At 51.4% G+C, this 26,698-nt stretch overlaps 2 protein-coding genes across 3 annotated transcripts in view; one reads left to right on the forward strand and one right to left on the reverse strand.

The window, feature by feature from the left end:
• LOC310827696 (uncharacterized protein) overlaps window positions 1–26,698 on the forward strand; it is a 751,453-nt gene that overhangs the window by 467,316 nt on the left and 257,439 nt on the right. The window lies entirely within an intron of this gene.
• On the reverse strand, window positions 1,678–25,644 carry SUSD2 (sushi domain containing 2). 2 transcript variants are annotated; one of them, XM_083704066.1, is made up of 14 exons: window positions 25,434–25,644; window positions 23,195–23,396; window positions 20,244–20,395; window positions 18,102–18,269; window positions 16,270–16,441; window positions 14,185–14,386; window positions 11,517–11,602; window positions 11,149–11,417; window positions 10,440–10,583; window positions 9,594–9,752; window positions 6,549–6,800; window positions 5,134–5,406; window positions 3,979–4,161; window positions 1,678–2,326 (listed from the first exon to the last, which is right to left on the reverse strand). In XM_083704066.1, the coding sequence occupies exons 1-14, from the start codon at window positions 25,501–25,503 to the stop codon at window positions 2,247–2,249; spliced, it is 2,412 nt and encodes an 803-aa protein (XP_083560192.1). In that variant the 5' UTR covers window positions 25,504–25,644; the 3' UTR covers window positions 1,678–2,246. The 2 variants fall into 2 exon arrangements, with proteins under 2 accessions (XP_083560192.1, XP_083560191.1); XM_083704065.1 differs by having other exon boundaries at window positions 23,195–23,399; window positions 25,434–25,643.

Genomic DNA, 26,698 nt, shown 5'->3' on the forward strand with positions numbered 1-26,698 from the left:
TCCACTGCGCATGATTTGTGGGTTTCAGCACCGGCGTCTCAGAGAGAGAACTGCAGCCTTTGCAAGAACCATTTTGGTTCATCAAGTCGGATGGAAATGGAACGGAGGCAAGTGCAAAATTCTCTGCTTAGGCGACAAGAGGGAACAAAACGGGCAGAGGTCTCCTGCATTGCGGGGGGTTGGACTGGATGACCTTTGGGGACCCTTGGGGTGCTAGGATTCTGTGAGGTACAACGGAGTGATGCCAATGCTTTATTTATCTTTTAAGATGCTTCCCCTTCTGCCAAGCCTGCTAGGCGCCTATCCCCCTCCCACCCCACCTCTGAGCCATGATCTATTGTGGCCCATCAACTGACCTCCATGCTCAGCCATGCGTCGCGCTCAGTCCTGTGGCTCAATAATGCTTCTGCCACATGAGGCATGGCCAGTGTCCTCTGCGGTGCTTCTGGCTGAATCACCTTCCCGGGTCTGAGGCCAGAGGATATTGAAAACCCCTCTCTGTTTTCTAGCCATGCAGCCTGACCCTGCTCAAATGCTCAGAGGTGCTCAGGCCTTTAGGACAGCAAATGGCTTTGCGCTGAGGGTGGGGAAGAAGAACCCCCCTTCAGAGCAAAGACCTGTCAGGCTGTGAGCACCAATGCTGCCCACAAGAATTGGTCTGAGGCCGAAAGAGGGAGCGTCCCCCCCATTGTCCCCTGGCCTCAAGGGTGGGGTACCTGGGGTTCAGAGGCCTCACCTGCCCGGCTTGCCATGTAAGCCATTAATCGCCTTTGGCTTCTCTCACCTGTCAGGTGGTTTTAGGAGTGGCTCCCTTGAAATTACTTCAAGGTAGAAAGAAAACATTACATGCCACAGTTTAAAGAATTGCTGTTTTCGCAAAGCAGCTTTTTAAAAAAGACGTTTTGGTTGTGAAGGATCTGAAACCAGTGTGTTGTTTGGATCTTAGCTGGGATTCCTGCATTGCAGGGGGCTGGACTAGATGACCCCTGGGAGATCCCTTCCAGCCCTCCAATTCTGTGTTTTTGAAGAGGATCTGGACTTCCCTCTCTGCCTGGGCACTGCTTGTCTTTTGGGCCTCTTTGCAGGATTGCTCCAAGGCCAATTTCGTGCCTGCCCATTTCCTTGCAAGACAGGCCAAGGCTCCACTATGAACCCTGAAGTCTGCTGCTACATTATAGGATGATTATTTCAGCCTTGAGCAAGAGTACCTCATTTTTCACTCTGAACTCCTACGGCAAGATCCAGGTGAGGCTGTCTTGGCTGCCAAAAGCAAGTACAGCCAAACCTGGGTTGTCAAACGTAATCCGTTCTGCAAGCCCGTTCGGCTTCCGAAATGTTCGACAACTGAACCGCGGATTCTGATTGGTTGCAGGAGCTTCCTGCACTAAGTGGAAGCCATGTCAGACATTTGGCTTCCGAAAAATGTTCAAAAACTGGAGCATTTACTTCCGGGTTTTTAGCGTTCGCAAGCCAAAACGTTCCAAAACGGAGGTGTTTGGGATCCGAGGTTTGACTGTCAATGCAAAAGCTTCTTGGGCTGTTGCTTTCTCTCTCGCAATGTTCCTGCCCAGAGAGTGAACCCCACAGCGTCCCTTTCCAGCAATTCTTTAGTCTGCAAGCACAGAACCTCTAAAACCCCAGCAGAGAGCCTGTTGGTATAACAGAGCCACCAAAAGCCCTGAAGGCAAACAGCATTTATTGTGTGGCATGAGCATCCCTGGACAAGAGTCCGGTCCCCAGGTGGAAGGCCTGGAGACCCCGAGAGGCAGGGCAGGGAGAGGGAAGAGCAGACCAGGACATCGCCCAGGAACCAGGTGCCTGAAGAAAATCCAGCCAGAACTTGATCTCTGAAAATGCACAGATGGTCGGAGGCCCCAGCACCCTCTCTCCTTCCTCACTGGGTCCCCATTTCCACAAAACCACCACTGGGTGATGGTTCAAGCCTGGAAGGGCTCCCTGTCCACCACGGAACCCCAGTGCCACCCTCCCCCTTGGGCTCTTGTCCACCCATTTTGCTCCCTTGGTGTAGAAGTGGCCATGAGGTCAGAGAGGAAGTGTCCTGGGAGACAGAGGTGGCCCCCCATCGGCCCCTCCGTGATGTTCCCATCCCTGGAGTCCAATTGCACATGGAGATTTTTTTTGACAAACAACAACAAAAATCTGCAGGTTTATTCCATCACAAGCCAGAGGCCAGAAATGCAGCTTTGTGGCTGCCTCTGTGGGTCTTCCATGCTCCAAGGGAGAGGCTAGATGGTCCAGCGGGTGGCTGCCAAGCCCAGGAAGCCCAGGATGCCAATCGTGGATCCCCAGGGAAGTGTCCTGCTCCCTGCAGAAGTGGGGGGAGACAAAGCCAGGCTCAGTCCAGGGTTGCAGTGTCAGGTGAGATTGCCCTCCCTAAAGGTGTACATGAGGCAACCAAGCCCCAAAGGCCGCCTTGCTGTGGTTGCTTATTGCATTTGGGGGCTGGGGGTGGCAGGGGTCCTTGCCACATTTTAAGCCACAGTCCCCCCCTTTTGTATTAGTGGAGCAGGGGGTCAAAGGGAGAGGCAGGGGCTGCCCTTGAAGAGAGCACAGGGGCCAGTGGGTGCCGAGTGCGAAATAAACACCATTCTCTTCTTTACAAACAGAAGATACCCAGGAAGGAGGTTTCCACCCAGTAAACCTCGTTTGTAGGGTCCTTCCTCAAGCTAATGGGCTGCCACAAGCAAGCATTGGGGGATGGGGGCTCTCTCAGGCACTAGATTAGAAAATGGCACTTGGCCACACTACCCAAAATGCACTGGGGTTGCCCCCATGAGAGACATGCCCGGTGCATGGACATTTCTGCCCAGGCCAAACACATTGGGAGTGTATGTGGCCAGCTGCCCTGGCCTCTGACCATTGGACAGGCTGGCTGGGTCTGGTGGGGGTTCTAGGCCAACAACACACACACACAAATTTGAGTTTCGCTGCATCACAAATCAGGGGTAGCATTTAACTGGAAAGAGCCATTGACACAACCTTGGGCTTCCTTTTCTTCGGAAATTATAGCATCTGCATAATTGTGGAGGCGGGGGGGGGGTGTTGGAAACATGGAGGAAGTCCTGAGCCTCCTCTGGTTGGGGAGGGAGGCAGGGAGGTCCACAAAGCTGCAAAGAGGCTTCTGCAGGGAGCCATTCATCCCCTTGGCCTCCAGAGGGCAGCCGCCACCTCCCTGCGTGAGCCTTTGAGCCACTTTTGAGCTGAAGAGGAAGCAACTTGCCAAGCAGAGCAAAGACGCTGCCCTGCAGCAGAAGCACCCTTGGCTTCCTCCGTCTTGTCTCTCTCGCCCTTCTCCTGTCTGTGACTGTTTTGGGAAGAAGAGGCAAGGGAGCCGTTTGACAGGGGGACAGACTCCCTCGGAAAGCGGCAGGCTCTTATTCACTGGAGGTTTTGAAGCAGAGGTTGGGTGGGCCCCGCCAGGGATTCTTCAGCTGCAATTCCTGCACTGCATTGCATGGGGATGGATTGGATGACCTTTGGGAGGGCCCCTTCCAGCTCTGAAGTCCTACAATTTAGTTCTGTAGGCCTGGTTGGAGGGTTGTCAGGGCCCAGCAAGCACCGCAGCCGCCTGCCCTTCTCCCTTCCCAAGCCAGGGAGGTGCATTAGAACAGGTATCTGCAAAGAGGGCCAGATTTGATGAAGTGAACATCCATTGTTGGCCTTTTTTAAGAATTGAAGTTGAGGGTTTTTTTAGGATTTTACCCAGGAGATCAACTGCCACAGGGGCCGGATTAAACCAACTGGAGGGCCAGATTAGGCCCCCAAAATGGACTTTGGACATGCCTGCATTTTCATGGGTTTCCAAAGCACTTGTAGCAAGCAGACCTTCCTTCACGCCCCAAATGCAAAGTAAAAGTGTCTGTTTGGGTGGGGAGAGATTTGGACTTCTGCTGGTGCAGGGCCACAGCGTGTGGATGCAAAGCACCCCATAGGAATGGGGCTGAAGGGGTCGCCTACCTGCATTCGGCTGGCACTTGGCAGTGCCGCCTGACCAGAGCCCGTCCTCCTGGCACGTCCTGGCTGCTGATCCCTCAAGGTTGAACCCAGGACTGCAGTCGAAGCGGATGGTAGATCCCGCTATGTAACTGGTTCCATTCTTCGTGCCGTTGGAGGGGGGAGCCAGCCAGCCACAAGAAACCACTGGGGGAGACAAAAGCGGCGTCTTTAGGGCCATGCAAGTGTGCATCTGCATGGCATGGGAAACCACGCTGGGAGGAGAATGGCCTGGGGGGGGCAGAGACCAGGGCCAGACCCTGCCTCTGCCGCTGCTCAACTTCACAGGCTCCCCAGGAAGAGCGGCTGCCTGCCAGGGTGGGCTTGGCAGAGCATCCTCCTGCCTGGGGGTCTCTCCCTCCAGGCTCCCTGCCTGATCTGCTTCTCCACAGTGGAATGGGGGGGAGGGGATGCGTGAACCCTGCTAGCCCCCTCCCCAAAGAGACTGTCCGTTTGCATTTCTTATCATTTCTGATGTGTAGAGATCTTTCCTATTCTGATTAGTTCAAGGGGTCATGGGAAGTTTCTCTGTGTGAAAGAAACAAGCAGAAGCTTCCTGATGTTTGGGTTATTCCTTCAGAGAAGCTGAGTACAGCTGGATTAAACTGGTCCTGTTATCTCTTTCAGTCAAGGTCATGCTGACTATAAAAGTAAGACTAGAAGGAGCCTGGGTTTCACTCTTTTCTATCTCTGAATATGAAATTCAGTTGGCTCTGGTCTATTTTTTGGGAATCCTGCAACGTGTTTAAGTTTTTGCTCTACTAACTGTACAATGGAGCTCTGCTATGGATCAATATTGAGTAGGATTTCAATTTCCTCTCTGCCTGTGAACTTGCTTGCTCCCAGCCATTCAAAGCCCCCTTCTCAAGCTCTCCCCAAGGAAGCAGATGGATTGGCAAGATCTGAGGAATGGGGCATGAAAAGAGGGGTGGGCGGTGGCCAAAGGGGGTGGTGAGGTGAAATAGGCCCCCTGGGGAGTCAGGGGTAGCAGAAAGAGAGAGGAATAAGAGGGGGAAGGTGGTCTCCCTTCCCCAGTCCCATTCAGGCACCTGGCAATTCCTTTCCCTGTGACCCTCCACCGGATCCCCCGTTCCCCGGCTGAGCTTGCCCTTGACTCACCCGGCTGCAGGCTCTCCTCTAGGTGCTTGTAGATCCGGTGAGACCACCTGGTGCTGTTCCCCACCGCGAGGTCTCTTGTCGTCAGAGCGTCAAACCTGCAGAAAGGGTCCGACTGGCAGAGTTGGGCCGCTTCCTGAGTGAGGGGATCGGTGGGATCTTCAGGGGCCCGGAAGACGGGCAGGAAAGTGGGGTCATGCTTTGGCCCGTAGAAGAAGTTCTGCAGCAGGAAGTGGCTGTCGTAGGTGAAGAGGGAGGTTTCGTTCTTGACGGCCCCTGCAAAGTGGAATGGGGAGCCCAGACATTCCCTTGAACCAGACCAACCTCTTGTAGCATCTAACCATCATGTTTCAGTCTAATTAGTGCATGAAGGGGTTAATGCCATAGAGTAAGCTGTCCTTCTAGGTTTTGCCCATGTCACTTCCCCTTACTTTAGGAGGAAATAGGTAACCAAGCCTTTGTTCCATCTGTCTACTTCAGTGAATTTCAGTGTGTGAGGAGGTGTGAGTTGCTCCAGCTCAGCTGCATGGCTTTAACCAGCCTATTTTGTTCCAGACAAGAATGGACTCTGAAACTAACGTTTTCCAATACCTGTAATTTAGGAACTTTTTTTTGCCTCTTTGTAACTAAGCTACATTTCACTGCCTGCAAGTCTTTTTCTTCTGACTGCTATATGGAAAAGCACATTTTATTTTATATTTTTAATTAAATTTCCATACCACACTTCATCTGAAGAGCATGTGAAACTGACCTTTGGAAAATTTGTAAGTAAACTATTTTTAACTTACCAGATATGTTGTCTTTTCCTATGCTAGGGGAAGAGGGAAACTTTGGAGATAAACTTTCTAAGGGGACATTTTGAAACTCGCCAAAAAGGGCACATTTTAAGTCCCTCCATTGTACCAGCCAGGTGAGGGGGTGGGAGACCTGCCCATTCACCTGGAGGGCACTGCCAGAGGTCCTACACTCTGGAGCAGGAGAAAACAAGCTTGCGCCATCCTCCATGTGACAATCCTCAAGATATTTGAAGATGACTATCGCATCACCTCTGGGTCTCCTCTTTTCCAGGCTAAAGATACCCAGGTCATTCAACCGCATCTCATAAGACTTGGCTTCTAGACCCTTGATCATCCTAGCTGCCCTCCTCTGCACACCTTCCAGCTTGTCAACATCCTTCTTAAATTGCAGCGCCCAGAATTGGACGCAGTATTCCAGGTGTGGTCTGACCAAGGCAGAATAGAGTGGTACTATTACTTCCCTTGATCTGGACACTAGACTTCTGTGGATGCAGCCTAGAATAGCATCAGCCTTTGACTCATGTGAAGCTTGTGGTCTACTAAGATCTTTTCCCAGCCAAGGGCCAGACCAGCTCCTCTCTCTCTGCCCCTTTCTTTGGGAGAAGCTGAGCCCTCACTTACAGTCTGCGCCAAATGCAAATAGCTCTTCTGGGCTGCATCTGTTGGCATCTAGGATGGTCCCATTGCGGAAGGTCAAGTCGTCCCGGGGGTTGCCATTCATGACCCCAAAGAGCCCCTGCGTGTGGTTCAGGAACTTTGCGGGCAGCAAAACAGTCAGGCTCAGCATCCTCCCCGCCCTCCTCACTTCGACTCCGACTCCCGAGGAGAACATGGCAGTAACATTCAGCCCAGGTGCAGTGGAGAGAAAGAGACCTGCCAGGAAAAGAGGGAAACCAGGCAAGTGTAAGTATTAATATTATGGGGCATCTGCACAGCACAGCAGGGGCTGCAAAAAAATCCAGCGGGAATGTTTGAAAATGTTTGCATTCATGACTCCATATTCCATGCAGCACCACGTACTGGTTTGTGTGGGAATGTTCAGGGATGCAGGAGAGGATATATGGTTTGATTATATAATTATGAACTTGTGTTAACAAGTTCATAATTTTAGCAGAGTAACATTCCCCTTTTTAAACTTGCGGTGGATGCATTTGCTCAGGCTCGCTAAAACCTCTATAATAACTGTTCTGGTAAAGGTAAAGGTAAAGGTACCCCTGCCCGTACGGGCCAGTCGTGTCCGACTCTAGGGTTGTGCGCTCATCTCACTTAAGAGGCCTGGAGCCAGCGCTGTCCTCAGACACTTCCGAGTCACATGGCCAGCGTGACAAAGCTGCTCTGGCGAGCCAGCACCAGTGCAGCACACAAAAACGCCGTTTATCTTCCCGCTATAAAGCGGTACCTATTTATCTACTTGCACTTAGGGGTGCTTTCGAACTGCTAGGTGGGCAGGAGCTGGGACCGAAAGACGGGAGCTCACCCCGTTGCGGGGATTCAAACCGCCGACCATACGATCGGCAAGTCCTAGGCACTGAGGTTTTACCCACAGCGCCACCTGCGTCCCCCCAACTGTTCTGGTATATCCCCCTTATTCCCTCATAAGAGATAAGAAACGACACAGTCTTCTATAAAAGTATAAAAAGGTTTACTCACACATCATTCTGTTCACAATAGGATCCCAGAAGGCAGACTTAGCTTAGAAAAGTAACATACACCTGGAAACTATCTCATAAGGAGACAGCCCCTTTGTCCTTGGCTGGAGGCCAAGAGAGCATTTTTGACTAAGCAGATGTTGCTTCTTCAATGCATGTAGTGAAAGAAAGAGGGATGGCTGCCCTGCCCTGTGCTTTTGTCGTTACCTCCACAGGTGAGGCCACATCCATCTCTAGTCACATGCGGAGGAAGTCTGTCCCAGCCCAGAAGGAAACAGGAAGTTTACCTGCTGGCTGGACAAACATTCCTCCCCATGTGTAAGCATGTTCACTCTAGGAATGTTGCACTTGACTGCTCTTGTGTTTCACATCCCACAGTTTGTTGAGAGGCAGTTGGGAAGAAAATTTGGTTTTCTCCTCCATGACTTAGTTCTGCTCTTCAGGATTCACAGAATCAAGAGGGACACCGGTCATAAGAACCTAAGAACAGCCTCCTGGATCAGCCCAGTGTCCCATCTAGTCCAGCATGCTGTTCTCACAGGGGCCAACCAGGGGCCCATTATGGGAAACCAGCAAGCAGGATTTGAAGACAAGAGCAGTTTGCAGCAGTTGGGATTCAGAAGCATCGCTGCCTCTGACTGTGGGGGCAGAGAAGAGCTCTATAGCTCTCTCCACCTCCATGAATTGGTCTATCCTGCAGTCTGCTTGTTTTGGATCAAACGTGGAGCATAATATTACATAATATTGACAGGCTTATTTGGTTGCATTACCAAGGTGTCCACAAAAAATGTGACATGAAGGCTGGCAACATCAGCTCTGCTGTGTGGGAATAATAATAATAATAATAATAATAATAATAATAATAATTTATTATTTATACCCTGCCCATCTGGCTGGGTTTCCCCAGCCACTCGGGGCAGCTTCCAACAAAACACTAAAATACAATAACCTATTAAACATTAAAAGTTTCCCTAAACAGGGCTGCCTTCAGATGTCTTCTAAACGTTTGGTTGTTATTTTTCTTTTTGACATCTGGTGGGAGGGCGTTCCACAGGGTGGGTGCCACCACCAAGAAGGCCCTTTGCCTGGTTCCCTGTAATTTGGCTTTTCGCAGCGAGGGAAGCACCAGAAGGCCCTCGGCGCTGGACCTCAGTGTCCAGACAGAACGATGGAGACAGATGTCAACTATTTGGTTGCAAGGCTTCTTGGCCTTAGATTTTAATTCTGCAGAAGTTTAAGTTGCAGTCACCTCAAAGCCTCAAGGAAGAATCCAATGTACGAAACTAGGAGGAACCAAGAAGGGGGCAGTGAGGCATCTGGGTGGGCTTTGTGGGAAAGAAGATGCTGGACCAGCTCATCCGCTTTGCTTGGTTCTTTGGTTTTTGTGACTGATATAGAATCTTAGAACTGGAAGGGATCCCAAGGGTCATCTAGTCCAACCTCCTGAAATGCAGGAATCTCAGCTAAAGAACCCCTGACAGGTGGCCATCCAACCTCTGCCTAAAGCCCTCCCATGAAGGAGACTCCACAGCCTCCCAAAGGAGAGGTTCCACTAGAGAACAGCTCTTACTGTCAGAAAATGCTTCCTGATGTTTGGTCAGAATCTCATTTCTTGTCATTTGAAGCCATGGGTTCAAGTCCTGCCCTCCAGAGCAGGATAAACCAAGCTTGTTCCCTCTTCCATGTGACAGCCCTTGAGATATTTGAAGATGGCTCTCATATCTCCTCTCAGTCTCCTCTTTCCCAGGCTCAACATACCCAGCTCCTTCAACCGTTCCTCATAAGGCTTCGTTTCCATTCTTTCCTCCTTGGTTTCTTATCTTAAATCATTAGTATTATCATGAAGGCTACCAGATCCATGGGGTAACCTGAGGCCCTCCAGACGTTGCTGAACTCCAGCTCCCACCTATGGCACTGGTGAGCGGTCAGAGGTGACATGTCTTGCCCCCGTGCAGAAAGGAATCACTTGCAGGGCTTCTGAAATCCTCCCTGGCCAGCCCTGCTCTCCATGTCTCACCATTCAGGTCCATCCAGGCTTGTTCAGAGAAGTTGAGTGCCTTCTGGTTGAGCAGGACCTCCAGCCCGTCCGAGCGCTCCGGGATACGTATCTCAACCACATCTGAGCGATTCTCCTGCATGGCAACGGCAGAGAAGCCCGTCACCTTGGCCTCAGTTCCTGCCAGGCAATTGCAAACATCAGTGTGGTGCACCAAGTCTCCAGAGACAGAAAGTGACTTGTTTATTTCATTTTTAAATCTATGCTCTAATTTTCTGACCATGAGGCCCCCAAAAATTTAAACATCAATGGGCTCTGGAACCACAGAAGGTTCGGGAGAAAATAGCAGCTTTAACCAAATAGGCAGGAGGGTCAAACCTACACACACACACACACACACACACACACACCCGATGTTGCTGGGCTCCAGCTTCAAACAGCCCCAGCTGTCATGGCCAATGGTGAGAGATGACGGAAGATGGGAGTTCAGCAACATCTGTAACCCCCTTGCCAAATGTAAAATGCCCAACAGAGTGGCTCGATCCCACTTGAGAAGGGGCATCATAATACTGGGGCCACCACTGAAAAGGCATCCGCCTTAGAGCTCCTCACAGAAGCAGCAAAGGGGACCTCAAGCAACACTTACCCCAATTTATCTGAATTTACAGGGTGGGACCTATAGATGATGCTCCTTAGCATGTCCCCAGGTCATTTAGGGCTTTAGAAACCCCAAAATCAAGCCTTGAATTGAACGCAGAGTTTCAAAAATCTGGCATTTGGAATCACAATATTGCAGAGTTGGAACAGACTCAAAGGGTCTTCTATTCCAACCCCCTGAAACGCAGGAAGGGAGACAGAAGACCTCACCATTTGACAGCTTGGCACGGTGGGTTCTCCCTTGGATGCTCAGAGATGTGAGGCCGGATTCCAGCACGGTATATTCTCCAAGGCCTTTGAAGGTGAAGTTAGTCCCGTCAAAAGTGACAAAGTGAGGATCTCCAAAAGCTGAGGCTGTTCAGCAAATGCAAAGACAGAGAACACGAATTACGAGCGCCATAACGGAGACTGATCAATGTAGCATGTTGAGTGTCAGGGCTGGCATAGGGTTCTCTGGGCATCTGTACCCAAATGGGCCACCTACCCCCGTTTCTAGTGGGGGGGGAGAGAGAAATGAGCTGCCATTGGTTGGCCTCGGCTCCAACCCAGAACCCAAACTGCACTGGTGAAGGAGGACCCAGACTTGCCCTGAGGAAAGTCCTCCGCCAGGGAACCATCTCTGGCCAAGCCTAGCCCTCTCCTAAGCCTTGCCCTACACAGTGGCATAGCAGGGGTTGCAAGTGCCCGGGGCTGTGCAGAAGCAGGTGGGTGAGTGGGAGGGAGAAGAATGGAGAACGTGGGCGCATTCAACCGCATAATGGCATCTGCATCACCCAGGAGCCAGCCCATTTCACTGTCCACTTCCCTCGCAAAATATACAGCTCCGTCTAATTAATTGGGTGCCCCCAGCTTGGCCTCCCTCTCTCTCTCCTTGTGCTATGGATACCAAGAAGGGCCGAGTGAGGTCAGGAGAACATACCAACTCTGGGGGGACGGTACTTCTTGCAGCCACTGGAGGGACGGCGGTTGAGGTACGTGGGGCAGTTATTGGACCACAAGCAGCAGTAGTAGAAGCTGATGACGTCATAAATCCAGTGGGAAAAGCCAGGGACCCTGGGGGGCTTTTGGTAAGGGGGAGCCCCCCAGTCGTGGCCTCGGTCCGGTGTGCTTCCCCCGACGGAGTCTCCCGTCAGGACCTGGGTCCCTGCAGCATTGTAGCAGCACTGCTGCCCTGAGGAGTATCGTGGGCTGGAAGAGAAGGCGAAGGGACTCAGCAGCCCTTTCCACAGAAGGTGGCCGGTCTTGGCCACTGTGAGCCCAGCCTGCAGCACACCTGGAGACACTTACCTGGCCTGAACCCCCCGGACACAGTGCACTGCCCCCTGGTGGTAGGTGCAGACGCTGCCCTTCTCGATGTCACACCCGTAGTCAGTCTGGAAGGGAGAGAGCAGAGAGAGGCTGGTCAACTCACGGGAGCCCCCTCCCCCGCTCTTAAGCCCCACCTGCAGATTATTGTCGCTGAAAGCACCTTTTCGCAAAAGGGCCTCAAGGTGGCTTAAAACCAAGTCATGAAAGCCATAAAAGGAGACATGAGTTATCTGCCGGAATGGTCATCTTCAGAGGTGGTTCTCAAAGCAGACCTTGGTCAGACCACACCTGGAATACTGCGTCCAGTTCTGGGCACCACAATTTAAGAAGGATATGGACAAGCTGGAAGGTGTGCAGAGGAGGACAACCAAGGTGATCAAGGGTCTGGAAACCGAGCCGTATGAGGAATGGTTGAAGGAGCTTATAAAATGAGACAGGAGAGATAGGATAGCCATCTTCAAAAACCTGAAGGGCTGCCGCATGGAGGATGGAACAAGACTCTTTTCTCCTGTTCTGGAGGATACGACTCAAACTAGTGGATTCAAGTTACAAGAAAGGCAATTCTGACTATCAGGAAGAACTTTCAGAAAGTAAGAGCCTCAGAAAGTTATGGACTTTCCTTCCTTGGAGGTATTTAAGCAGAGGTTAGATGGGCATCTGTCATGGATGCTTTAGCTGAGATTTCTGCATTGCAGGGGGTTGGACTAGATGACCCTCAGGGTCCCTTCCAACTCTGAGATGCCTGTGCAGGAAGGAGCCTTGTGTGGTGCTCAATGGGTGCTGTGTATCCCACAGGTGCCCTGGTGAGGACTGGGGGTGGCCGTGGGAGGAGGCAGCCCCTGACCTGTTTCCAGAGATGGCCTTGTGTCTAGCAGCTTAAGCAGCTGGCAAAAAGTTCTGGAAGGACTTGTGGCTAAAGTTTCTGAGCAGTCTGCAAAGGCAGCCCCATTCAAGTGGGGGGGGGCAGCTATGGGTGTCCCCAGAGGGCAAGTGAGGACGTCCAAATCCTGATTGCAGCAGCTGGGTGCTGAGTGCCATGAGTTGTACAACTTTTCTTGGCACCTTTCCGGAGAGGGTGCTCCCTCATACCTGGTTCCTGGAAGGAAGGAAGAAGTCTGTGGCAGCTCCCTGGCTGGGGATGAGCCCAAAGCTCCAGGGAAGCCGGGAACCAGCTGAGCCTGTTCTCTGAAGGGCAGGCAGATCAGCTGAACTATCACAACATGGGCTGGTGCCAGTTTCACAGCTGGCTGGGAATCATGAGGTTTGGGCATCACAGAGACCCACCCTCAGGGCAGGGATCCCAACTCACAGGCTGGAGGAAGAGGAGGGGGGGTGTTGAGGCGGAGGCTGCCCAAGGAAGGACCTCTAAGCAGGGAGGGGAGTCCTCTCTTGCACAAATGTCCTCTTGCATCATGTGTGGAGAGAGAGAAGAGGAACCCTGTGGTTGGGTGTGAGTCTTTATGGCCTGTTGCTGTTCTGGATTCCCCTGGCCCAGATCTGTGGTCACTTTTTTTGCTGTCTGGATTAACCACAACAAGTGGGACAGTCATAAGAACCTCAGAAGAACATCTGCTGGATGAGGCCAGTGGCCCATCTGGTCCGGCATCCTGTCCTCACAGCGTCCACCCAGACGCCCATTATGGGAAACCCACAAGCAGGATACGTGCACAAGAGCAGCTCTCCACGCCCCGTCTGTGGGTTTCCAGCCACTGGGATTCAGAAGCATCGCTACTTCCAGCCGTTGAGGCAGGACACATCCAACCTCTGCTTTAAAACTTCCAAGGAAGGAGAGTCCAGCACCAGGGGCTGACCTTGGGGTCTGTCATGGACAATCTGGATGCAGAGGAGTTTGGGAGGCACCAGCTGGGGAGCCCCCAGGGGAAGAAAGCTCAGAGCCAGGGGACTGGGGAGGTCAGTGGGAGACGACTGGGAAGAGGAGTGTCGGAAGCTGAAGAGGCAACAGGTTTTACTGAGCAGGGAGAGGCTGTGGCAGAGAGGGGGCGGTCAAGAGGCAGACTCCAGAACATGGATAGGCAAACTAAGACCCGGGGGCCGGATCCAGCCCAATCGCCTTCTCAATCTGGCCCACAGACAGTCCAGGAATCAGTGTGTTTTTACAGGAGTAGAATGTGTGCTTTTATTTAAAATGCATTTCTGGGTTATTTGTGGGGCATCGGAATTCGTTCATTTTTTTTTCTTTCCAAAATATAGTCCGGCCCCCCACAAGGTCTGAGGGACAGTGGACCGGCCCCCTGCCGAAAAAGTTTGCTGAACCCCTGCTCTAGTGGGTGGAATCCAGGATCAAGGAACTAAGGCAGGCATAGGCAAACTTGGCCCACCAGATGTTTTGAGACTACAATTCCCATCATCCCTGACCACTGGTCCTGTTAGCTAGGGACGGTGGGAGTTGTAGTCCCAAAACATCTGGAGGGCCGAGTTTGCCTGTGCCTGGACAAGAGGAAGGAGTCTTAGGCTGCTGGGGAAGGAACCAGGGAGGAGTCTTAGAGAGCGGTGGGAAGGCGGGGAACTTCAGTCCTTGCAACGGCTTCATTGGGGCAAGACCTACTGGGAAGAAGAAGAAGCCTGTGGTGTTTTCTTTGCCCCACCCTGCCACCCCAGCACCGCAGGCAAGACACAAAGGACCTACATGGAATCGCCCCACGTCCGCCCGGGCCTGTGCCAAAGTGCAGGGGCAGTCTGGGATCTCGTCTAGGAAATTGGGCAGGCCTGTCTCCAGGGCGTCCCACTGGCGGCACTTGGCTGTGGCCCAGGCGGCCGGGTCCTTGCGGAAGTCGTCTCCCAGGTGCCAGGCCAAGGCGTGCTCCGTGCTCCAGATGGCCGCCTCGTTGCTGGAGGAGGAGAACAGAAGAGAAAAAGTGTGGGGTGTCATCCACTGGAGCAGTCAAGTACAACACTACCTGTTTGTCTAGAGTGGACATGTAGGGGAATGTAGGTCCAGCCAGTTTCAACTCCCTGTTACACCTGGCTGGGGCATCCTTCCTTTGCATGTGACCAGTAGGTGGATGTGACCTTTCCAGACCTGGTAAAAGGCCAAGTCACACAGCCACCTTCTTCTCTTCAATCTTCTTTTTCATCCTGCCAACTTCCTGATTCACCTGGACTAGACTGCTATTATAATAAAATATATTAATAATTTATTATTTATACCCTGCCCATCTGGCTGTGATTCCCCAGCCACTCTGGGCAGCTTCCAACAGGATATTAAAAACACAGTAAAAGATCAGGCAGGAAAAACTTCCCTAAACAGGGCTGCCCATATGGGGTAAACCTGTTTGTACATGTTTTCAACTTTAAGCCTTAAGTCTGCCTTCATGGATCACACTGTGCTCTGCTTGATCATGAGTAACTACTTTTTGTTACTTATGAATAAGACTGTGGTGTCTTTATTCTTTTAGGAGGGATCCTCCAGGGTCTTACCAGGAGTAATAGAACTTAAGAGATTCTAAGGAGTCTGCAGCCAGCCTCCTGCTGTGTGATAGGGGATTGCACTCTGCTATAGGAAGAAACTTGCTAGCGCGAGTTAGGAAGGATAATATTAATCAATATATCCTCTCCTGTTACCCACAACATTCCAGGTCCAGTCTTGGCCGACTCTGGGGTTGCAGCGCTCATCTCACTCTACTGGCCAAGGGAGCCAGCATTTGTCTGCAGACAGTTTTTCTGGGTCATGTGGCCCACATGACTAAGCCGCTTCTGGCGAACCAGAGCAGTGCACGGAAACACCGTTTACCTTCCTGCCAGAGCGGTACCTATTTATCTACTTGCATTTTGGCGTGCTTTTGAACTGCTAGGTTGGCAGGAGCAGGGACCGAGCAACGGGACCTCACCCCATTGCAGGGATTTGAACCACCAACCTTCTGATCAGCGAGTCCTAGGCTCTGTGGTTTAACCCACAGTGCCACCCGCGTCCCTCAGGGAAGTTACCTAGCTTTAAAAATCATATAAAATCAACTCCTTTGCCAGTTTCCTTCATTCCACCGCCAATCTGCTTCATTGGCCAAGGACTTGGAAGCCATTTGGTCCCCGCCATAATCCCTCAAGTGGGAGGTCACATGCTCACAGGAAGGTACTCATAGGTGTCAATCGCTGGGCAAAGGCACCCCTCCGGACTTGCCCAGGTGGCAGACTAGGCAAACCAAAGTTCTATTGTCCCTTTATAGTAGGTGCTCAGAATGCACTTCCCAATACATATCCTGTATCCGCCTGTTGCCCCAACACATTCCTCCTATGTTCATCATGTATAACCCTCCCCTTTTCTGATGTAGCAATGAGGTAGTGATGATGCTTAATGAACTGTATTCTGGGATATGGTGGGAAAGTTTTAAAAGTCCTTGTCACCCCATCCTCGGGGTTCAAAATTCCCCTTTCAACCTGTTGCGCAATAAACTTTGGTCTACAGCTATTTGCTCCGGTTGGTGGCTGGATTCCTTCCTTTATTCTGCAGGGACCCACAGGCTCTGCCCGACCAGCTGGGGGACTGAGCAGCCTCACACCTAGATTTTTCCGTAACACCACAAAACCACATGCCGCAAAAGCACAGTTGCTTCCTAGCCCAACCCGAGGCATGTGCTGGCAGCCCCCCTGAGCTCTCTCCCAACTCGGAGACTGGGGTGCCTAACAGAACGAGACCCTGTCCATCATGTGAGCCCCAAGAGGTTGGTGTCCGGCTGGGGGGAGGACACACGCCCCCTCCCAAGGGTCAGTGACTCACCTCTGACCATCGGAAGAAGCAGCGGAGGAGATCCTCAGAGCCCCCACTTCCCAGGCAGAGTACTGAGCCGAGGGGACCGGCAGGAAAGTAAAGGCCCCCGTGTTGGTCAGGTTTCTCTTCAGGGTGTAAAGATATTTCCATTCCGCCACCCAGGAGCTGGAATAAGGCTCGCCTGGCCAGGGGAGGGAGGAAGAGTTGACATTAGGGTGAGCTTTCTGAAGGTAAGAGCTGTTCAACTGCAGGGCGGACTCCCTCAGAAGGCAGTGGGCTCTCCTTCCTTAGAATCATAGGGCTGGAAGTGACCCCAAAGGGCATCTAGTCCAACCCCCTGCAATGCCGGAGTCTCAACTCAAGCACCCATGACAGATGGCCTTGGAGGTTTGTAGACAGAGGTTGGCTGGCCACCTGTCATAGTTGCAGTTCCTGCATTTTAAGGGGTTAGACTAGATGGCCCTTGGAGTCCCTTCCAATGCTACGATTCTCGGATTCAATTCTTCTTCTTATTTATTTTATATACCGCCCTTTATTGAAATATCCCAGGGTGGTGTACAATGTTAAGAACATATTTTACGGAGCATGATAATAAAAGCATAATAATAGACAGCATACTAATAAAATAATAACAGTCCCCTCCACCCCCACACATTTAAGAAGCTATAGATGATTTAATGTCTGAAGGCATAATAATAATAGTAATAATAATAATAATAATAATAATAATAATAATAATAATTTTTATTTATACCCCGTCCTCCCCAGCCAGAGCCGGGCTCAGAGCAGCTAGCACCAGTAAAATTACAGTAAAATCATAATGGGGGGACCCATTTAAAATACAGGTTAAAATGCAATTTAAAATGCAGCCTCATTTTAAAAGTGGCCCATAGATCAAAACCGTAAGGGGAGGGAAACATAAGGGTCAGACTGAGTCCAAACCAAAGGCCAGGCAGAACAGCTCCGTCTTGCAGGCCCTGCGGAAAGATGTCAAGTCCCACAGGGCCCTGGTCTCTTGTGACAGAGCGTTCCACCAAGTCGGGGCCAGTACTGAAAAGGCCCTGGCCCTGGTTGACACCAATCTAACCACCTTGCAACCTGGAACCTCCAAAATGTTGTCATTTGTGGGCCTTAAGGTCCTCCGTGGGGCAGACCAGGAGAGGAGGTCCCGTAGGTACGTGGGTGCTAGGCCGCATGAGTAAAGTCCTAGTCCTAGGCATGAGTAAAGAGGAATGTTTTTGCCTGGCTCCTCAAGACATGTCATGATGGCACCAGGCAAGCCTCTCTGGGAGATCATTCCACAGTCAGGGAGCCACCACAGAGAAGGTCTGTTCTTGTGTTGCCATCCTCTGGACCTCTCAGGGAGGGGGGACATAGAGAAGGGTCTCGGGTGTCAAGCGCAGGGTCTAGGTTTCTTCATAAGGGCAGATGCAGTCCTTAAGGTATTGAGGTCCTGAGCCGTGTATGACTTAAGACATCCCACCATGCGCCACTGAAGGTTTTACTGATATTATCATTATGCTATGTTAAACATTGTCTTGTCAGATCTGAAGGAATGAATGAAATCAGCCCCATCTCTCCCCCCCCCCCCTGAAATTTCAGATGAGACAAAGGACCAGCTTCACCTGCTCCCAGCACTTCTCAAAAACAGCTGCCCCACAGAAGCCCAGAAGCTGAAAATACAGCCGTCTCCTGCAAGAAAGAGGCCTCACAAATGAGCCTGGACAATGTTTTATTCCAAAAAGGGTCAGTTTTTTATGGATCCAGATGCTTCATGCTGCACAAGCTTAATATCTGCAATTCCCCACTCATCACAAGGGAGGACACAGGGAGAGCCTTACCTGTTTCGTTATAGCCCCAGACTTCGACATTGACGTGGCTGGCTTGAAGCGTCTGATGGTTCCAGGTGACCGTCAGGTTCCCCCCGGTGCCAGGAGTGCCATAGTACTGCCACTTGGTCTCATTCACCAGCGTGCTTTTTTCCAAAGGAGACACTTTGCCGTGATGAACTGCATGACGGAGAAAAAAGTGGGAATGGTGGGTCACTTGTTTTGCACAGCCCTTGAGCAAGGGAGCTTTTGTTTCTTACTGGCTGAATGATGCTGATGTTGGGGGTTAGGGAGTGTCAGTTGGGATGATGCCCTGAGTCCTTCCCCATCCTTGGGGTCCTGGGTTAGAAATAGAGGGTTCTAAATCAGTCATACTAGGTTCTCTGTAAGACAAGGAACCTTGCAGGCCATGGAAGTGTCCTCCTCAGCATCCCAGAAGAATGAGTCAGGTTGCAGGAGCGACAACTAAGGGATGGGTCTTCTGGGCTAAGGGGTGGGCCTTGTGAGGAAGGCCCTGATCTGCCCACCATTCCTCCAGGCCAGTATGCCAGTGGACGAAACAGTGGATGTATGATTTTTGTGGTTCATGCTGTGGCCACAGACATGTGATCTGATGGTGAATTTGGGGTGACCCAATGCAAAAATCCTGAGGATCTATGTGGACCTGTACTTTGTAACCACGTTTTTGCACCATTGCGGCCCCATGCAACAGTGGGTGGGTGGTTTTTTGGGTACCACCTGTAGTCATGGACATGCTATGTGATCTGATGGTGAATTTGGGTGACCCAGTGCAAAAAATCCTGAGGATCCATAGGCTTTTACTTCCCCCCTCCAAGGCAGCCTCCTTTATCTCTAGTGTCACTTATCTCTCTTCTGATCCCACCGATCAGCTGTTTCCTTTCAACACTCCCTTCCCTCTTGTTTGCCTTAGTGTCTTTTCCTTAGCTGGAGCAGTTTTTTGCTTCTCCTTTTCTTCTAATTTCTCTCCTTCTTGCTTTAGTCTTCCTGTTTCCCCCCTTTGCAAGTTTGCCATCTTTACCTCCCCCCTCCCAGGCAGCCTCCTTTATCTCTAGCGTCCCTTATCTCTCTCCCTGATTGGCAAACGATCAGTGGCTTTGTTTCAACACCCCCTTCCCTCTTTCCAAAAAAAAAAAAAAAGCATGATCTGCTTTTTTGCCCCTGGGCAATTCGGCTCCAGGGACCACGCATTTGCTCCATAAGACACACAGACATTTCCCCTTACTTTTTAGGAAGAAAAAAGTGTGTCTTATGGTGCGAAAAATACAGTAATTGCTTTAGTGCATCCCAGATTCCCTCTCATCTGGGCTGCAGGTGTAAGTGGGAGGGTGGCAGCAGCACTGCAGGACTGTTGTGTCGCAGTTGGCAATGGAGGGGGTGGGAGAGACTGTCTGGGGCATCTCTCTTTTGCCACAGGCCTTTCCTCCACCCCCCTCTCCTAGATGCAAGGGAGAAGAACAAAAGTCAGTGCGTTGTGTGTGAGCTGAGCTGGAAGCAGCCTGGAAGCTGGAAACCCAGAGACATGCTTGCTCTGTGCTGGGTCCAAAGCTGCCATTAATGGAGAAGCACGGTCTGCTGATGCTGCGAGATGCTTCATCTGATGCTCAGCTTGTATATGTATGTGTAAATAAATAATATATCCTAAGGACACCACAATCTCTACTGAACCTCTTTCCAAGGAAACCAAACTCAGTAAAGCTCAGAATCCTAGGAATGTCTTAACACTCAAACACAGCGGTGGCCTGTATCACTATTTATGGCATGCAAAGAAGCATCCCTGAAATTCTTCTTTAAGAGCAGGCCATGAAAGCAAAGAGGGACATAGCAAGCCCCAGACCTCCTCAGGCAGCCAAGTCCCTCCCAGAACTGCGTATGACTTATTCTGAAGAGCAGCTCTGCGTGGCAGGAAGCAGCAGAGGCAGCAAGGCCCAGCATTCTCTTCACCACCCACATTACATCGTGACACAGTTTCAGCCACAGCAGAATCCCTTCCCAAGTGCTGGAAATGAGGGCAGTTGCTTTGGAAACACACAGCCTTCTCCCTCGAGGAAACAGGCAAAGGCAAGCAGAGGACAAGGTACGTAGAGAAAGAGCTCTGTGGAGATCAAGGAACCTGCAAACTGGAAAACAAGTCACCTGACACCCAGGTTGCCATCCAGGGAAATGTCCGTCCTCCATCGCTGGAAATCTCCAGCTTCAGGATCCCGATCTGGTAGAGCAAGGGGGAGATGCAGTGGACTCGGCCATCTCCAGCCACGTAGCCTCTGGTCTCGACTGACCCTGCAAACCTGTCAACGCCAAAGAGAAACCACAGGGTGACCCAAAGGAGGAAGGGGGAAAGTCGGAGCAGGGGTCAGCTTGGAGGCCCTGGGTTCAAATCCCACCACCTCAGCCGCTTAATTCCTTGGTGGCCCTGCAGGCCAGGTGGACGGTCAGTGGGCCACTCTCCCAGCTCTCCCTCCATCTTTTCCTTCCGGCATTTCACAGCATGATTGGCTCCTGCCAAGGTCAGCTGGAAGGAATCGTTTTATAAAAGCAAAAGGGATTAAGACTGCAAGCAACTGGACATGTTCACGGTGCAGTATAACCATAACAGGCAAGAACAACAATCGGCACTTGGTGAGATTCACCAAAGACTTCTAACTGATTGAAAGCTGACATTCAGTGCTGAGGTGTAAGGTTACAGCTGCAGTCTGGCAGTCCTTGGTTTCCAGAAGAGATGGCTAGTAGGAAAGACTCTTTGGGGGAAGAGATCCCAGTGGAGGAGGAGGAGTAGAAGCTGCCTCTTTAGGACAGACAGATGGCCTCGGGTGTCCCCAGCTGCATTGAAGGATGGAGTTACAAGACCATTCCTAAAGGAAACCCTCACCCTTGAACCCAAGGGAGTGCAATGGCTATTGACTTGAGGAAGGGGTTTGTGTGGAGAGTTACTAGACAACTTCAGGGTCTCCTGAATGAGACTCATTATCAAGATTCATTTCAACCTGATTCGGGATCTAGTTTTAACACTGGTCGTTCCATCTCTATGTGAAGGACCCAGAAGTCAGTTGGTGCTGGCAAATCACTGGTTGACCCCACAGCCGTTTATACTCTGGAGTTCTGCAGGGTCTCATCCTGTCTCCCGTACAGGAGCCTTAAATTTGTCCATACTGTCATTCATGTTGTTAGTTTTGGCCCAGTTCTCCAATCTCTCAAGCGTGGGAGGATCTGCAGCCAGATCACAAATGCATGAGTCAGAAACATATCTTTTAAACTTGGGGCAGGAGGAGGAACAATAGAAAGCACAATTTTCTCTTTATCTCTTTTCCAGAGAGTGCACTGCATTTTGAACCAGACTATGGACTGTTGTAAATTTTGAGGATTCTTGTCTGCCTAATTTTCATCTGCTGAATCCTGGCAAGTCTTCTGATGTGGGGAAACTTTTATATTTTTCTTGTTTACTTAAACAGCCTGAGAGCAATTTCTTTGTTAAGAGGGAAACGCAGAAGGGGGGAAATAAATCGAGCTCTGCCCTTGGATATCATAATTATGCCGCATTGTGCAACATTGTCTCTAGAAGCTTCTAGAGATAAGCTGCACACGGATGGCAAATTAACTCTGCTGAAATAGGTATTTGCATTCTTACACAAGTCAGAAGAGGAGAATAATAATAAATAAAATATCCTCTCCTACTCATCTAAACCTATTCAACATTATTGTCGTATTGAATTCTGATTCTGTCTTCTGCAGCATTAGCTACCCCTCCCAGTTTGGTGTCTTCTGCAAATTGGATGAGCATCCCCTCAATTCCTTCATCCCAGTCATTTATAAAGATGATGAACAACAATGGGCCCTGGACAGAAACCTGCAGCGCCCCACTTGTCACCTTTTCCCAGGGTGACAAGGAACCATTAATGAGTCCTCTCTGGGTTTGGTCAGTCAGCCAGATACATATCCACCTAAGTGTTACCTTGTCCAGCCCACATTGTATTCTCTGCAGGAATATCATGGGGGACTTTGTCAAAAGCCTTGCTGAAATCAGAACAAAGTCTGTTGTTTCAGGTAGGGGGAAATGAAAGATGCTCCAGCGATGGGACCTGGGATCTCCCAGCCCTGGGAAGCAAACAGGAGCACACACAGATCTCCATGGCAACATTAGGCGATGTGCACTCTTCCCTCCCTCTTATTGGTTTTCATCATGCCGTTCCCCTTTCTCACTGCTGCAAGGAGCAGGTCTGCCTTGAAAGCAAAATCCCTGGCTGTGAGCACCTGACCATTTGCTCTGCATCCAACATGCTCCCATTGCTGGTTTTTTGGAACCAGGTACACACTGGATTAGCCACAACCCACCTCTATCCTGTAGTTCAGGCACAGGCAAACTCGGCCCTCCAGATGTTTTGGGACTACAGTTCCCATCATCCCTGACCACTGGTCCTGTTAGCTAGGGATGATGGGAGTTGTAGTCCCAAAACATCTGGAGGGCCGAGTTTGCCTATGCCTGCGTAGTTACTTGAGAAATACTGCTCTGCGCTGTGTTCTCCCCTCAAACCAGCTTCCATCTGAATGGAAATCTTAAGCCACATTAACTTCGTAGTTAAGCTGAAGTGCAGGACAGGCCCACACACGAGGCGAGGTGGGGCAGTTGCCTCAGGCAACAGATGTGGGCTTGGGGAGCTGCTCACCTCCTCCGTGCCCCTCTGCCATGCCTCCCACCCCACACGGCCTGCTCCTTTCCAGCATCCTTTTCTCTCTGCTTTCCTCCAGGCAGTGGGGGGGTGTGTGTGTGGAGGGGTGGCAATGTGGTTTTTTTGTCTTTTTGTTTTGCCTCCAGCAGCTGAGGTGTGTACACTTGTGGCAGCCGCTGCACATGGGCAGATGATGGCTTCGCAAATAAGAGTTTGGGGAAGGGGAATGCAGGGCCAGGAAAACCCAACAGCTCATGCAAATCTGGAAAAGACCCTCCCCCAACAGCGTGAAAATGTGACCCGAAATGCACTGGGCGGGGGACCCACTAACATGTGCATTAGTGCACACATGCATCCCAGACCAAGAACAAGGCCAAGGGCCTGTGTCATGAGCTACCAATCCTTCTGGAAATCTCAGCTCACCTGCAAATCACGGTGGAAGAGCCGCTGAAGGTCACGTTGAGGAGGCTAAAGTCTTTCCCCCCAAGGAGGGTTCCTGAGTAGGGAGAGGCGTTCGGGCAGAATTCCCAGTAGTCGGGGCAGCAGATTCCCAGGGACTCGCAGGTTGCATGGCAGGAGCAGCTGCTTCGAGGTGTCCCACAGTGACCAGAGCAGGAGTCTTGGGCTACTGGTTGGAAAACCGGAAGGAAGTTCAGAAAGGTCTCGGCAAGAGTTGCCTCCTTTGTACACCAGAGCAAAGTGATTTCCCTGGGGGGGGGGCAGGGGAAGCCCTCCTTCTTGCTCTAGCTCTCACTCAGAGACCTGTGTTGCTTTCAATGGGTGGTCAACTGGATGCTCTGAACTAGGGCTGGCCAGTGTAGCAATATATCATCCAGAACCAGTTTGAAGTCCATATTGTGATACTGGTTTCGTGTTTTTGACCTGGGAATATATCAGGAATCATGATGTGTGCGAGAGTGTTTGTGTCCTATGCAAAAAAAAAATCACAGTGTGGGGAAAACTGTGAAGCCAGCTAATGACTCTGCATAGCTCCACCCTTATTTCAGACATTGTGATATATCAATATATTGCAAGGTTTAGCTGTTGATATATTGCGATGTTGAAAACCAGATATCGCCCAGCCCTACTTTGGAGGAGGGAGTGTTTCCTCTTGGCCTGAGAGAAGCTGGGGGTGTGTGAGGGGTGAGGCCTGAAAATCTTCCAGAGAAACCACTCGTGGCCTTTGCTCTTCCAGGACACCTGTGCTCTCTGAGCACCTGCTACCTTTCGACTGAGGTTAGGCACCAGCCACCTTCCGCCTTTCTTGAACACACACACATGCACCAGACCCCTGAGCTGTGGACCGAGTTGTGCAATGCACATTGTCCTGCCTGAGAGCCCAGGCTGGGCTGATGAGGGCAAAGTCCCCTCCCCCCCCCACTTGGTGAGGGGTCCAAAGATTACATGCAAACCTTTGGTCTCTTATCCAAGCCGCTTGCATGGGGCGTTCTACTGGATCTCCCTCTTGGGCCTTGTTCCACTGCTCTCAGAGAATAATACCATTTTAGAGTCCGAAGGGACCCAAAGCGTCATCTAGTTCAAACCCCAGGAATGCAGGAAGGAATCACAGCTGGTGTGGGTTGGGGGGGGTGCCCTTATCATGACTCCAATCACAAATGGCTTCTCCTCTTCCCCCCCCCCCCCGCTGTCTCAGCAAGCTCCCTGTTTAGGCTCATTCAAGCAGCGTGGGTCCAGGTTGTGCTTCCCTTTCGCCACTTGGCCAGCTGGGAAGACGTTTCTGACCGGAGACAGTTTTAACCCTTTCCTCTCTCCCAGAGACGTGGGTGGTGCTGTGGGTTAAACCACAGAGCCTCTTGGGCTTGCCGATCAGAAGGTTGGCGGTTCGAATCCCCGCGACAGGGTGAGCTCCCGTTACTCGGTCCTTGCTCCTGCCAACCTAGCAGTCCGAAAGCACGCCAGTGCAAGTAGATAAATAGGTACCACTCTGGCAGGAAGGTAAACAGTATTTCCATGCGCTGCTCTGGTTTGCCAGAAGCGGCTTAGTCATGCTGTCACATGACCTGGAAGCTGTACGCCGGCTCCCTTGGCCAGTAAAGCGAGATGAGCGCCGCAACCCCAGAGTCGGCCACAACTGGACCTAATGGTCAGGGGTCCCTTTACCTTTACCTCTGCCAGAGCTGGGGTCCTTTGCATGGCTGGGCACTTACTGGCTGTTTCAGCCTCCCAGGGCTGCCTCTTGCTCTTGCAACACATCTCCCCACCACGACCACCCGAGTCCATGGGACCGCCCCCCCCCCAACCGCCCCTCTGAATCTGGCCATGCCAACGCTCCGTGGCTGCCACCCTCCCGTTCTGCTTGCTTGGGGCTGCCCCTGAGCTGATGCCCCCGGGGGCAGGAGCGGGCGGGACTTCCGCCCTTGGGACGGACGGAGGAGCCTCTCAGTCCATCCCTGCTCTGAATTGTCCCAGAAACAGAGGAAAAGACAAGGAAGCGAAACAGAAGGAAGCCTCCGGCTGCCGAAAGGGAACAGCGAGAACGAGCTCGACTCCTCTGCCCGTGGTTTGGATGTCAGTAGCATCAGGATCCGGCTGCGCACTCAGTCCGCCCACCCAGCCTGCGGTTTTATAATCTGGTCCACCTGCTGGAACTATCCTGCTTCGGATTAGACGCGAAACAGAGCCGAACTGCCCTTGAACTTACCTGATCCCAGGAAAACAAGGCTGCAGAAGACGACGAGGGAGAAGGGGGCTCTCCTGCAAATCGGAATCATACTTTGCTTGGGGCGCTTTATCTCCTCCCGGGTGGGGAGGCTCTTTGCAGATCTTTCCCTCGGGAGGGAGAAGAGATCCGAGCAGCTCAAAGTTTCTTGAGGAAATGTTTACAGGAGGGAAGACGCCGCAGCGGGTCACATTCCTTCGCGCTGCCAGGCACGCCTCCCTCTTGCCCAGATGTCAGCAGCAGCAGCAGCAGCAAAAGCAGACCTGCCCGGTGCAGAGGCAACTGCGAAGGAGCATGGCCTGCTCCGCGCTTGCTCCCCTTCCCGCAGGCCGGCCGAGAGGGCTCTCCTACTTTCGCTGCTCTGCCCTGGCATTTGGGAGGCAGGGTGTCCCCGAAAGACCCTGGAGCAGTTTGCTTGGCTTCGTTTCACTTCACTTTTATTATAAATATATCCAAGAAACACAACACACGTGGGAATTCTCGAAATCAAAGTCTCCTGCTCCACACAGAAGAAACAGGCATTGGAAAGGAAACGGAAATGGGGGAAATCAAGACGCAGAAACCCCAAATGCAGAGCCCTGCTGTGCTGGGGAAAGAGAGCTTTCCTCGTCTCTGACCCCCCAGCAGTTTATTTCTAGTGCAAAAGTCCATAAATGTAAATAGGTAGCACCACCAACCTCCCTCCCCCCGCAACTTGTTAAAATCTGGATCTTTTATTCATTGTCATCACAGAGGCTGAGGAGGTCCCATCTGTGGCCACGTGCAAGGGGGCTTTCTCTGCGCCAGCACGCCCCCCTCAGGGACCCCCTGGCTGCTCCAAAGGCTCGCTGAGACCCCCACTCTCTTTCCTTCCACTCTGCTGACAGCCAGAGGAGACTCTCCTGTTGATTTCGCAGCAGTTATCAGTTATTTACTGGGGATTCCCTGTGCTGTTTCTCCTTTGTTCGTTTGCCTGTTTATTCTTCCCGTTTTCTTTGGGTTTTTGGTGCTTTAAAATCCTGCTGTTGTTGTACGATGAGCCACTTCGTGCCTTGAAAAGTGGGGTGCAATTATCTAGGCAAATACAGATAGGTAGCCGTGTTGGTCTGCCATAGTCAAAACAAAATAAAAAAACTCCTTCCAGTAGCACCTTAAAGACCAACTAAGTTAGTTCTTGGTATGAGCTTTCGTGTGCATGCAAACTTCTTCAGATACACTGAAACAGAAGAGATACACAACTGCAATATGTGCATTGCAGGGGGTTGGAC

Source organism: Podarcis gaigeae (genome assembly GCF_964106915.1).
Source record: "Podarcis gaigeae genome assembly, chromosome: 12".
NCBI classification, from domain to species: Eukaryota; Metazoa; Chordata; class Lepidosauria; order Squamata; family Lacertidae; genus Podarcis; species Podarcis gaigeae.

Excerpts from the sequence above, each read along its gene's own strand:
- SUSD2 (XM_083704065.1), bottom strand. The coding sequence starts at position 25,503 with ATGATTCCGATTTGCAGGAGAGCCCCCTTCTCCCTCGTCGTCTTCTGC. Across the intron at positions 23,400-25,433 it reads CCTTGTTTTCCTGGGATCAG|TAGCCCAAGACTCCTGCTCT; the intron begins GTAAGTTCAAGG and ends TTTTCCAACCAG. Across the intron at positions 11,603-14,184 it reads CGGACGTGGGGCGATTCCAT|ACTGACTACGGGTGTGACAT; the intron begins GTAGGTCCTTTG and ends TCTCCCTTCCAG.